At 40.0% G+C, this 13,900-nt stretch overlaps 1 protein-coding gene across 1 annotated transcript in view; it reads right to left on the bottom strand.

Moving 5' to 3' along the window:
- Positions 1-13,900, bottom strand: part of klc1a (kinesin light chain 1a) — a 29,776-nt gene that overhangs the window by 3,734 nt on the left and 12,142 nt on the right. The window contains exons 5-11 of the mRNA XM_005728704.1: positions 13,122-13,295; positions 12,748-12,847; positions 12,434-12,486; positions 11,897-11,964; positions 11,568-11,676; positions 10,595-10,756; positions 2,815-2,948 (exon numbers count right to left, since the gene is read on the bottom strand). Coding sequence (XP_005728761.1) covers positions 2,815-2,948; positions 10,595-10,756; positions 11,568-11,676; positions 11,897-11,964; positions 12,434-12,486; positions 12,748-12,847; positions 13,122-13,295 — 800 coding nt within the window. The remainder of the gene's footprint in view (positions 1-2,814; positions 2,949-10,594; positions 10,757-11,567; positions 11,677-11,896; positions 11,965-12,433; positions 12,487-12,747; positions 12,848-13,121; positions 13,296-13,900) is intronic.

A 13,900-nucleotide genomic window follows, 5' to 3' on the forward strand; every position in this document is an offset into this window, starting at 1 on the left:
AACAAGCTCAGACAAAGTGTGTGTAAAGTGTGGGTTGTTGTGTGTGCGTACGTGTGCCAGTGGGTGCTGAATGTATTTTGCCTATTATTTCTATGCAATATCCTTAACTCACCAGTATGAGCTCCTTCACTTTGTTGCCAGTCATACCAATTTCTCCCACCCCTTGTTTCCGGTCTTTATTTAAGCTGCCATTGTCAAAACTTCGTTTAGGTCAAAATACACAAAATGTGTTACTCTCAAGATCTTCTACACCTCTACAGTAGGACTGGCAGAGAGAAAACTTCACTTTTATGAGAAATATACTGGGAATGAACAGAATACTGGTCAAAGCATCTATGAAGCACTTGAGTTCTGATAACCTTCATTTTGTCTGAATACACTGATGATGTGCATTTAATGCTAATACATCTGTTTTCTGACTGTATGCTAGTGCTGGTTGTGAGCACAGCTGTACCTGCTTTGCCTGACTGACTGGAGCTCGCTGTGTTGCAGGGTGACGGTGCTGCAGAAACGCTCAGCTGTAAGTCTGTCTGAATTTGCAACACTTCTATGACAGATGTGTAACAGCTGGAATTGTGAGAACCAAAGCACAGCCATAACTACTGCTGCAGTGTAACATGTGTCATCTCAAGTCAGCAGTCATTGTATATGTTTCAACAGATAGCTATACATCTAGTCTAGTCTAGTTTTCCTGCACTAGTATGGACAGAGCCCGAGGAGCAGCTGACCTTCATAAAGATATGACCAGCTGCAGGCATAACACATTATACTGTTTCTCAAGGTTTCCCTATGCAAGGTAGCAAGTCATAGCACAACAGAAAATACCCCACTGTGAACCTGCAGATACTCTCTCGATGAATATCATGAAATTGCAACATCCTCAGTTTTGTCTTTTGCTCCATTTTTTTGTACAAACTAAAAACTTGCAATTGTTTTTAAATAATTTAGTTAAACACTGTACAGCAGTTAGCATGGACATTTCTGCAGTGATTTACTGAGAACCTATCAGTCATAGTGATGATGGACATGACGGTTGTCATGACGGTTGTCATGTCCATCATCCTCATGAGCCACAGAGAAGAGCAGCACCAAAAGAAAAAAAAGGAAAAAAGAGCACACAGATGAAGCATGCAAGTAGGCATTCGAATGGAAGGAAAAAACATTTATTCATAAATAAAATAAAATCAACATGGTACTCTACACAGGAAGAGCCATGCAGACAGGTTGCTTTTCAAAATAAAATTCAAAGAAAGTGAAGAAAATAAAATTCCAAAGCTACATGAAACTCAAACGTATTTCAGTTGAGAAAAAAAAGAAAACAATCCAGAGCCACAAAATGCAATAAATAGGTGTAACTATTAGTGGTTAAAACAAACAAACAAACAAACAAACAAATCCCGCCAGCATAACAAGCATAAAGGCAGTTCAAAAGCAGACATTAGTAGTTTCATTGCAAATGCTCTTTCACATGTCCTGTCATAGCATGTGAATGCGAGTATTATTTTCCCATTTCATCAGTTAGTTCCCTTTGGTTCTCTCGTTTAACAAAGTTCAGGTTTGGTCAGGACAACAGAGGTGTTCTAAAAGCATCATTCAGAGATTCAAATTCAGAAAGAAAAAGTGCAACTTTTATACTCTGTTATACATTCGACATTTAAATGTCTGAAGTTATTCATGTCATCACCTTGTTGTTCTGAATGCAGTAATAAAATATACGTAAACCCATTCTGACCTTCACCTCCAGTCGCTTTCAAATTCCACATAATTTTGAAGTTTCCTGTCACGTGAAGTAAACAGACCGTAAACTCCACTTTTCAGTGGGGGAGTAAATAAGCGGTGGTGGTTTTTCCTGACAGTGGAAGTCGTTCAGATGAAGAACTGTTTATGTGAAGGTTTAACAGAATACATTTTAACCCCAGCAGCAAGTACACATGTGAATAACTGTGGTCCACAGCCAGACTTTAGACTCCACTGTGCCAGACAACAGTCAGGTGTGTGTATTCCAACTCCTTCCGCCAAAAATGGAAGCCCTTGTTTACACCTGTGCAAGTACGCAAATATTCAGTTGTCATGAAGCCTGCGTGAGATGTCAGGCACAAATCAACAATGTAAATGTTTGGCTGGATTGTTTTTGGACATGTGGCGAGTATAAAAACATGTATGTTGTTGTAACTATTTGTTGTAAATATTAGACCATTTTATGACATAAATTTTTTTTCTTAACATATTAATACTTTTCCTGCATCTCTTAACGCAGAACATTAAAACCTTTTTTTTTTTATAAAAATACATTTTTCACAAGATATATTTTTTCCTCTTAATATTTAAAAATTTTTTTTAAATACATACCTTTTCCGTAATTTGGATTTCTCCCCATGAAATAACACTTGTGTTTTAAAATTTTAAAAATATAAAATCATACACTTACTATAATTCTGCATTTTCTTAAAATACTGTCTCTTTTTTATGTAATATTTCCTTACATAAAGGAAACAAAGCACCTACTGTTGCCAATGACCAAACCATGAACTGTAAAGAAAAGGTTGAATGCATCGCAGTGCAAACAAATGCAATGGGAAAAAAAGCTGATGCGTATGTGCCAGAAAAAGCTCCTCCATCGCTCCATGTGCAAACACAGCTTTCCACCATTTCACCACCAGCAAAGTACAGTGAATCCCTTCTTTGTTTTTGGTTAGTACACCAACTGCCGTGCTGCATGATGGAGGGCCGGCTTGATCCTCCAGGCCTCCAGTGCAAAGGGTGAGTCAACCTGTAGCGGGGTGGGGCAGGTGTCTGGGTGGAGTTGATAGTTACCCGGGGTTTTTGGGCTCGCTGTCTCGGGACGAGCCGCCGCCTTTCAGCTTGCGAACGAGTTTCTCGCTGCTGCGGCGGATTGACGCTCGTAGTTTACTGAAGGATCCGCTCCTCTTCAGAGAGCCGGAGCCATCCTGGTGGGACACGTCACAGAGTCACTCATACACACCGCTATCCAACATATTTAGAAGAGTGCAGACACAGAATGTAGATTAGCATCAAACCAGCGTACACTCTCATTACTGCCTCAAACACATTTTCTGCTACTGTGCTTTAATCGAGAGAAGTCTGTGCATCTTACTACTGACATGACTTAATAATTAAAACTGTCCAAATCTAGGCTACACATACTCACACCCTATCTGCACACTGGTATATGCTAATATATTCACACAAACACTCAGTAGATCACTGTGTGATTAAAGGAGTCCAATAGAACAGCTCTGCTACATTTAGTTTTACACACCTTGTAATCATTAGTCTGTTTGTATTACAATTAGCATCTTGAGCTGCTGTACTGGACTGCATTTGCTTGTCTCGTGCAAAATTTCATGTGCTTACATGATGCAGTAAAGCAGCACACTCATTACAAACCAGCAGAGATGCTTAATGCGTCATGTGTGGCTTGTACTTCAAAAATAATGCTCCGTGCACTAAACAAGACTGTATTTATTTTGTTACACTGCATCTCATTCTGAGAGACTTCTACCCCTAAACTGTGGCACCATCAGCTGGTGTATTCTGTTATACATTATTCTCATCTTTTCAAATGTGAAAGGCTACACAGAGTGGCTCTGGAGAAGTCACACTGCATAATTTAGTGGCACCATTTTTAAGGTGTCAGCTATGGCTGTAGATGGCCCCAAAATCAAAAATGACATTACACGAAGAGATCTTTAGTGTGAGAAAGATAACACCTCTGACATTTCATCTTCATTTAGTCCAGGGGTGGGCAATCCAGGCCTCGAGGGCCGGTGTCCTGCAGGTTTTAGATCTCACCTTGGGTCAACACACCTGAATCACATGATTAGTTTGTTACCAGGCCTCTGGAGAACTTCAAGACAGCTAATTTAGCCATTTAAATCAGCTGTTGGATCAAGGACACATCTAAAACCTGCAGGGACACCGGCCCTTGAGGCCTGGAGTTGCCCACCCCTGATTTAGTCTCAGCACAGCTTTGATCTCTGACTGTTAAACTGGATGCACTTTATTGGACCTGCTAGTTTCTCACCTGCACCACTTCCTTTCAACATGTGTTGTTGAATAATAATAATGAATCAGAAGTTTGACTGAGGAATAGGGCAGCGTCTTGTGTGGGAGAGAGCGACTCAAAAGGCTATACATAGATTTAAAAAAAAAAACATAATTTCATATTTTTTCCAACTTGGATGCCTTCAATTTTGCCATTAACCATTGTCATCATATCCAGCAACATGGTAGGATCAGAGTGGTGAAGCCAAAATAGGTCAGTTACTTCCTAGTCCTGGCAGAACTCCATTTTTGTAAAAATGTAGAAATAAATTACAATAATAATTGAAAAACTGATCCAAAATATGAATTAACTAGTTCCAATGATTTTTAATGTTTGCTTAAACTTCTGATTGGTTTGGTTTTTTTTATTAAAGAAAAGTATGTCAAAGTTTAAAAGCTGTTACTGCCATGAGTTGTCAAAGTAGTCATGGAGAACCAATTCATTCTCCAAATAAACTGAATTTTTCACATCAACGTGACTTTTACCTTTAAAAACTAGAGCACACCTAAAATATGGGGGAAAAAAGTTGATCTGTAACTAGCTAGAGAGACAGTTAAGCATCACCCAAACATACCTCAGAAATCAAATGAAGAATATAATATGCTATTGATTTCTGACATAAACCTACCCTCTGAGCTTCTGGGAGATTAAATTTAAATATGCATTTTTTCAGAATTGAGTTTTCAAATCTGCAGAACATCCATTATCTGATTTAAACAATGACATAAAAGATTCCATTTACTGGACTGTGGATATGGTGATTGTTCTTCCTTCCACTGCTGCTGTATCTGAGCAGGACGGGTTTAGAGCTCACTCAGTTATGATGACACACACACGGAAAAGAGAAGGAACACACAAAGAGGCGACAGGCACAGGTTCAGGTGAGCAAAGAGTTTAAGTTTTATTAGAAGTTAAGAAAGATGCACAAACAGGACAGCACACGCAGAAGATTAGTAGCAGGAGGTGAGATCAGACTGACGAGGAGACTAATTAAATTCCTAAACTTTCAGCAAATGCAACAATAATGCTTTTATACAGCAGATTCTCTGTAACCCCCCCCCTCACACCAACCCTGACAACTATATACACAGATATACAGAAGGTAAACAGAGAGAACACACAAGGTTTAGGCTCTGTATCGGCCAAAAGCTTCACTTTTTTCAAGACCCAACCTGACAAGTGGAAAACTTGAACTGTTGCAGCGTTTCTCCCCGAGACTTAACCATGTAAGCCCACTGCACATTAACTCCAATCACCTTTATGTGTCCTCTTATTGACATCACAACATGTTTTTGTCTGATATCAGTGCAAACGATGAGACAGCAGAGTGACACAGCAAAGACTAAACTCTAAACAGGAGCACAAACCTACAGAGCCACAATCAGCGGTGCTCCTGATCATGCTGACGAGTAAAGTCGATGTTTTTTACAGCGTGTTACGTGACTACCACATGAGACGTTTTCAGTTATCACTACGGATTCTAAAAGCTAATGTTGAATTAAATTGCGCGGATGATAAAAGAGAGATGAGAAGCTTCTAACCTCTACAGAGAGAGAAGAGGAAGGAGGCTTTAACATGGACCTCAAGCCTTCTCAGACCTTTTTTGTTGTTGTTTTTGGCTCATCTGACCACGACATCAACAAAATGTCATCACTTTTGCTCCTGTGAATGCCTTTGCCAGTATTGTAGTGCTGAAATGTTTTAATTTTTTTAGCCTAATGAAGTTTGAGGTTTAAATCAATCATTTGCACCTGGGTTGAACACAGGATGTCATGTTCACACAGCAGGAAGTTGTTGTTTTTCCTGTGTTTTTTAAACCACAATCTGTCATTTTTAGACCTCAAACACAGTTTACAATTTGTTGCACAGCGGCACTGCTACTGCTTTTCCCCCTGTTTTGCTGTTTAGTTTGGTTCACTGTTTAAGATAAAGATCCACTGGATACAAACACGCACATTCTTGTTGCATTTTGCAGTCATTCTGCGTGACCCTGGCCTTTAAAATCGATGGACCTGTTCAGCAACACTTCATTGATCTCTTTTTAATCACAAAGAAAAGTTCGGACCAAAATTTTGCTCCACTTTAAAACTAAATATAGCACATGAGCACATATTTGGTCATCTCTTTTGGACATCCACTTTTTGCTTTGATTTTAATGACATGAAATTTAAAGATGAAACTTTAATTGATCTTGTGGTCAGATTTGTACCAAATAAGAAAGTTCATAATTTTAGTTAAAGAAGAGTTCAGTTCAGGAACTTTGTGTCAAACACCCCTCAAAGTTCCTCCAAAAACAAGTCTACAAGCAAAACGAAAGCACATTTTAAAGATAGGAGAGTGACAGAAAGAGAGGAAGCAGAGGAGCAGAGTTAAAGGACAAGGAGAAATATCAAGGTATGAAGCACAAGTTTACTGTTGCCATAAAGAAAAATCACCCCAGTCCTCTCCCACCCGCAGCAGATACACATTCTAGCGCAGTGCTTTAGCACAAGTAGAAAGCAGAGGGTTGGATTCGGACACACAAGCTGTCTCCGTATTTCTGCCAGAACCATTTTCACACAGTTCCTGTTCCCAAAAACAACTGAGATTGGGGTGTAAAAGCAACATTATCGCTGTGGTTGAACCCGGTGTGAAGAATCCCGCCACAGAAAAGAGCTGAAGGAAAACTGCAAAGCTGAAGGGGCTGAGGCGAGGTGAGGCGAGGCATCCGTCATGCAGAAGACAATTTTTAGAACCACTACAAGGCATCTGGAGTTACGCCTGCCGGTCAGACAGAGCAGATTGAAGAGAGAAAGACGCAAATGCAAACAGTAAAAGAGAGGGGAAAAGACAGTAAGATGAGATATGGATACAGAGGAGCAATTAAAGAAGGGTGAAGAAAGGAGGGAAGCATACAGGACAAAGACTGAGAGGTTAACAGACAAACCAGACACAGCGTCTCTCCACCCGCCAGTGCAACACATGGAAGACAGAGATCAATAAATGATTATACAACAAAACCCAACACTGTACTGGACAGCCAACACAGTATGGGTGGGCTTTAAGTTACAGTCATTACAGTGACATAATCAGAAGCAATTATTTTAATATTCTGATTTGGGGGAAAAAGCTCAAAAAACCTGTTAAAAACACCTTCAGGAGATCTGTGTCTCACATCAGCGTGATTGGTAACCACTAGTGTTTGCGTCACTAACCTCTGTGTTATAGAGATTCTCATAAAAGCAGCAATAAAACATTTTTTATGTGCAGTTTTATTTTCACAACAATCCAACTTTACATGGGGAAATCCTGGGAAACCCTGGATGTTGTCTATTGCTCTAAGTAGCCATTTTCAAATGAAATCTGTTCTTTCTAAATCACAGGACTCACAGCAGGAGATAAAAATTAAGAGATAAATAATAATACTTCTGTATTTTCACAAATATGAGATAGGATAAGATCATTTTAACAGAATAATGGTTGTGCAGTCGGGGGACTGAACTACAATAACACTTCTGTTCCAGCCTCCTCTAGTTTGTGAGAGAACAAAACCATCCAGACCGCATTATATTCCTTCTCCAAGGCCATCGGCCATTTTCCACAGCTTGTTCCAGATGGCCTCGGGTCTCGTCCACTCTCAGGCCCAAACCTCTAAAACTCAACAAACTAAACTAAATTAAGGCAGCAGACAGATAATGTCAGGGTGGACTCTTAAATGCCTGAATGCTCTGTGTGGTTATTAGGATGATTTATATTTTTACCATGAAATTACCTGTTTGTAAATGTAACTCACAACTGTGTAACCACTTGGTAGCGCCCCTGGCCTTTTCTTTTGGCAGCTATTTTGAAGAATTATGTAAATTAACTTTAATGTCAGCAGTCACATGGCATAAAAAAAAAACTACATTTATAAAACAGGAATATTCACACGTCTGGTTTCAGGAGGTGAGCTGCAGAGGCCACACCACCAGGTTCAATTATATTTTTAATTTAAAAAAAAAAAAATCGAATTATATGCGCTAAAGGCAGGCTGAAACATCGAGCTTGTGCGAGAATCTGAAGAAAAGAAAAAAAAGAAAGCAGAGAGGCCAAGCTTCAAACTTTCTAAGGTTTGTGTTTTGTGTGAATTTACACGGAGAAACAAACAAACAAAAACACGGTTGTGGAATCATATCTCATGTATTCCAGAAGTATTATGAATGGACACCTAAACCTATCACAGCTGTGAGAGTGCAGGACAACTGGCAGGCTCTGCCACTAGGTGGAGCACTTACACAGCTCAAGCAGGTGGAGAGAGACGCTGTGTCTGGAACATAGCTCATCAACACATATCAGTAAAGTTAAACCTTGTTAGGTGACCACAAAATAAACAGAGGGGTGCAGGTAAAGAGACATGTGAGAGTAGCCAGAAAGATCAACTTTTTTGTAACAGAACTAAATGTTTAGTTTTGTGTTTTTTATCTTCATCCCAGAAAATGAACTAAAATAGCTGGGAGCAGCAACACAAGTCAACCTAATGATAATCAGAATTGATCATTTATTCGGTCTGAACTCTCCCATCTTCTCTGGCAGCTAACAAGGCAAACAAATGGAAAAGAACAAAAGGCTGGGAAAGTCACACTTTACATTCTCTGGCAGCAGATCACCACACGTATGCAACGATCAGAAACATAAACAAGTACACACATGCAGATCACCAACATCAACAAAGAAGGAGTACAGTACAGAGCCCATGTTGAGTCAGAACAGACTGATGAGTCACAGACTCATTTGTATTAAGTGAGAAGAGAGAGGTTTTCACAGCTGCCTGTGGAGAGAGCTGAAGTGGAAGTGATGATTTGTTTGACAGGATGAAAAACAAAATGTACTCTGACAACTGCAGGGAAGCAGTGGAGGATAAACATCCCCAGACATATCTGTTTTTATCCATCTAATATTAGAAATATGAGCCAATTGCAACTGATAGTATACAAGTGCAATACAAAGGAATTACAGCATTTTAAAGATTTTGATATTTTCAGTATGCTGCAGAATGATGTTGCTATTTTAGAGATTTGAAAAGAAGATAAGTGCATGCTAATAATACACAAATAGTGTATGAAAATAACTGGATACACCCAGTATTTCCAAAATAATACTTCTACTGGAATCTTGCATCGTGCTTTTGCAAATTCTAGTTCTTTATATATTTAAGTTCCATTTACTTTTGTAAATCCTCTCTAACTCGTAGGCTGTGTAATTGTGCTGGTGTAGAAGCTGTGAAAGCTCCCTCTTGGGATCAATAAAGTGTGTCTTCAAATCCAATTAAAGGCCGATAGTTGATTGATTGATTGATCGTTGTATTTATACTGACTTCATTTACTGTTTGATCAAAGAAGATTTAAGGACAAAACAAAAGCTCCTTGTCAGATTTTCCTTCCAGCTAAAGTTCTTTCCAGATGAGCCCGGCTCCTTTCCTGATATAAATAGGTCCAGAGATCTGCAGGCGATCGTCTGCTGTGTGCTAATAATCCATTGACAGGCTACAGTTTATAGGCACAGCTATGTGTCACACCATACCGCCTGCAAGGACTACAACTAGAGGTGCAATAGGAGATGCTGATTGGTTGTTCTGGGCTCTATGACTACTGTTGCTATGCGAGCAGGCCAGCTCTAAGCAACAGCAGGAGCAGCATTTTAGAAATAAGGTGGTGAGCAGCCTACAGCGACCCTATAACTACATATTCTGCCACTGCAGTGAGGACAGGCTGAGAAAATTCTGCATATTCTGAAATGTACCAGCTGATTGAGAACAGTCGGTCTGCAGCTGAGGCAGCGAGGTGGCATCAATGTGTGTGACCAGAGGGGTTTTTAAAGCTTTTTAGACATTAGTTGGAAAAGCTGTACAACAAAAGAGAGTTTAGTGAAAAATACTATACTATACTAAACTATACAAAGAGCTACGACTCAACGACTGCCAACGACTTAAGCTCCAGCCAAGTGAATGCTCCAGCAGAGCATTTTTTCACTTGATCTCATTAATCAAAGTCAGGGTAACAGCGACGCACAAGCAGGAAGAAGAAGCGGGAGAGCAGAGTAACTGTGACTGTCAGTCAGGATTATCAGTGTAGCATTGTACAGTTTGATCCTTTTGAGCTAGTCGGACAAGATTTAAGTCCTCATTCAAACATTTTAGTCATAGATGAAGAAACAACCTCAACCTCACAACCTCACCTTTCATGACCGAAGCCACTAATTGAAGAGATAATCCCCTCACTGGCCTCCAGTGGCCCCTCATTCTCACTATAACTTTATAGGGAACCATCAGTTGGCTTGATTGACAGCAAATAAAATAATCCAATCCAAGCCAGCTCAATGTGACCAAACTTTAGCATTTACATTAACAACTGTGTTTATTATAGTTTCTGTGCTGAGGAAACTTGAACAAGTAAAATGACTTTGTGGATGACTTCAGTCCAGAAAGATAGAGGAGTTATTTCAAGTCGACATGTCTGTGTCCCTGGTTTGAGAACTCTCAGTAATGTGCCGAGGGCTGTGTACTGTACTTACCCCGTTCCATTCCACGCTCATACTCACTTCCTCGCCGCCGTCTGGCCCGCTCTCATACTTCACCGTGTCAGAATTCAGGCTCTCACGGCTTCGCTGCTTCTCTCGGGCCTCCGGCTCGCTCAGCACCTCAGCCACGCGCTGCTTGTGCACATTGTCCAGACCCTGATGTGTGCACACAACAATAAATAAATGCTAGTTCAACAAATCCAATTAAGCATAAGCTAAACCCATGTACTAGTCGGACCTCCAGCACAGCCTTACCTACACAGATACACTGTACAGCTGTCAGCAACAAGTGCTAATTCATCCAATCCAATTAATACTAAATCTATAGACTTCTACTGCCTGCTGCTCTAAACCCAGCACCTGGGATTTGCTGATTAGCAGTCAGAATAAACCTGGCAGAAGACAGAAAATGAAAAAAAAATCCAACTAATTATTGGTAAATTAGCTTGCTGACCACTAGAAATTCAGTTAAACCATTTTTGAAAAAGCACACTTTCAATATGGAGCTAGAGGAAAGCACCTACCTAAGAAGTCACTGCCCATTCTGAAATCTCAGAATGTCATTTTTGACTATCTTTACTGCTGTTTTGATATTTACAGAAATCTTAAAGACTTTTTTAAACGTTCAGTTTGGTGGAAAAAACAATTTTGCAACCATGTGATTAAAAGAACATACATGTAAGCATCTAATATAGTGAAACTTGAACAGCAAACAGGACTTAGACTCCATTAAGTCTCATAAGTAACACCATCAGGGGCAGCTAAAAACAACACCAAAGAAACCAAACTACGCTCCAGGATTCTGAGTGCATTGCATTCTTCCAATTTCACAGCAGCTCACACATTTTCTGCCTTTTAATGTGACGCAAATGCTCGACGGACCCATTTCATCTGAGCACCGATAACAAGTCATCTGCTTCTATATCTACAGTCCTGTGTTGTTAGTCACATTATCCAGAGGCCACACCTGCTTTCTGGAACGCATCGCAGCTTCCTCCAGGGTCCCAGCTGCCTCTAGCTTGCCCTGCCGCCTGTAGAGGGCACCAAGGTTTTTCAGGGTGGTGGTAACCGTGGGGCTGAAACGACAACCGGTGGAAATTTAATGTCACAGAAAATCGTTTTGGCGAAAGAAAATAAAACAACAAGAACAACACGACTGTCTTATAGATGGTTGGCCACAGCTGGTTTAATTGCTTACTACATTTTGTTATGTGTAAACATTTATATATATCATTTATCAGTTTGCTTCCTGTGCTGAGAGTATCACCCATATTTACTCGGTGGAAAAACACTGACCTGTCGACTTTACAGGCTTTGTACCAGCCTCCGTACTCTCCAAAGGGTGAACCGTCTTTGTGCTTCCCCTGTGAAACACCAATTTGGTTTAGATTTAAGAAATCTGCATATATGATATAATAAATCAGACATTTAAGGATGGAAACCAACCCGCTTACATTGTATGTAGTTAGTTTACATGGAGAAGTGTTAGCAGTGGGATTATAATTGGATCAGTACTTCTTCCCCAGAACATCTAAACCTATTAAACCATGAAATGAACTCTTAGATGGGAGAGTGAAGGACTCGGACCATCATCATCAGTTTTTACTGAGACTTAATATCCTAATCCAATCTTTGTAAAGTCAGTCTTTCTTATTTCATGTTAAATAAGGTAAAAGAATTCAGAGAAGTTTAATGCAGAAGTTTTTTTTTTTCAAACTTGGTGTGTTTTGATCCTGTGCAATTATAAGGTTTTGTCTTTAACACTGAAACCCAAAATTAAGAAAGCACAACAGAAATTACAATTATACTTGTATATATGTTTCAGGCTCTCACCTTGCTTTGCTCCTCTCTCTCCTCAGCATGCATCCAGATTGGTTTGTTCTCATCTGCAAAGAAACACACACACAATCAGTCCTGACAAACTCAGATAAGCAGCTAGAGACACCTTTGAAAAGTCACCCTGACTCTGAAGTGCTGTTTTCTGTTTCTTTTCAGCTCCATCCTTCACTAAAATAACAGCAGCCTGAACATGTTAACCTTTACTTCAAAGGAGAGACTTATAAAGTTGTTCATGCATGCAAGTTACTCTAAGTTTAAGCTACTATCTGCAATGTCTGAAATATAAAAAGTGTGTGAGCACTTTGTACCATCAACAGAGCCAAACTCCCGTTCATGAGCGCGGGTTAGGATTTCTTTATACAGGGTCTCTGCCTGCTTGAACTTGCCCTGCTTCAGGTAACAAGATGCCTGAAAAACACAAACAATAAGAACAACATGACACTGCGAATGAGCAAAGTCAGAGCTCGCTCTTCAGCAGTTAGCAGTAAGGTCCAGCAATGGGATGTCAGCAACACACAAGAAGCTTCACAGGACTGGGAGAAGCTGAATTAGTTTTTTCTTCTTCCTTTTTTTATTTTTTAAAATAAAATAATTTAAAAAGAGTTGTCATTTTCATGCCACTTGTCATCTGCAGATATTGATTTTTAGTCTGCAAATTGACAAATACTTCCTTCCTTCTCACCAAGTTGTTCTTGGTCTTGGCCACGTTGGGGTCATCTGGGCCCAGTTTGGTCTGGTAGATCTCCAGGGCTCTCATGTAGTAGTACTCCACCTCCTCATACTTGCCCTGGTTCTGACACAGCAGGGCCAGGTTGTTTAGTTGCTTGGCCACATCTGGGTGGTCCTTACCCAACACCTGGGACAAAAGAGGAAGAGATATGAACTTTAAACAACCCATTTCTGCCATGTGCTATTTGGTCAGTAACACTTAGCCAACATGAGAAATGCTGGTCAGACGGATTTAGCGCCTTCTACTGAGTTTCACTAGTGTAAACATTCAAATGTGCAACCTAGTTTAAATCCTCAGGTCCAATGTTGTAAATTTGGATTTCCAGGAAGACCGGAAGGGTGTTTGTCAATACGTTGGAAATGTTTGTTTCATCTCCTGCCAAGCTGCTTTGACTTGCTGCACTCTGTTTGTAGTGCCGCTGATTACACTACACGTATGTTTGGAGCAGTGTGCACAGAAGATGTCACAGGTGTAAATTTGGTCTAGAGTACTGGGGATCAAGCCTGTAGCCTTTGCTACATACAGTACATGCCTCCGTAGGAATTTTGGCCTTTTCTGGATTAATAGGCTACTAACCTGCTTTAATAAATAAAAAAATAAATAAAGCTGTAAAACAAAACAAAAACAACAACACCCCTGGATTAAGAAACAGCCTTTAAGCACTGCAACCTCTTCCTGTGAGCTAAGAAGAGTAAAGGTCATTAGAGTAGAGTGCAGCAAGACTAAAAGAC

Source organism: Pundamilia nyererei, unplaced genomic scaffold (genome assembly GCF_000239375.1).
Source record: "Pundamilia nyererei isolate P.nyererei 1_Seehausen unplaced genomic scaffold, PunNye1.0 scaffold00029, whole genome shotgun sequence".
In the NCBI taxonomy this organism is placed as follows: domain Eukaryota; kingdom Metazoa; phylum Chordata; class Actinopteri; order Cichliformes; family Cichlidae; genus Pundamilia; species Pundamilia nyererei.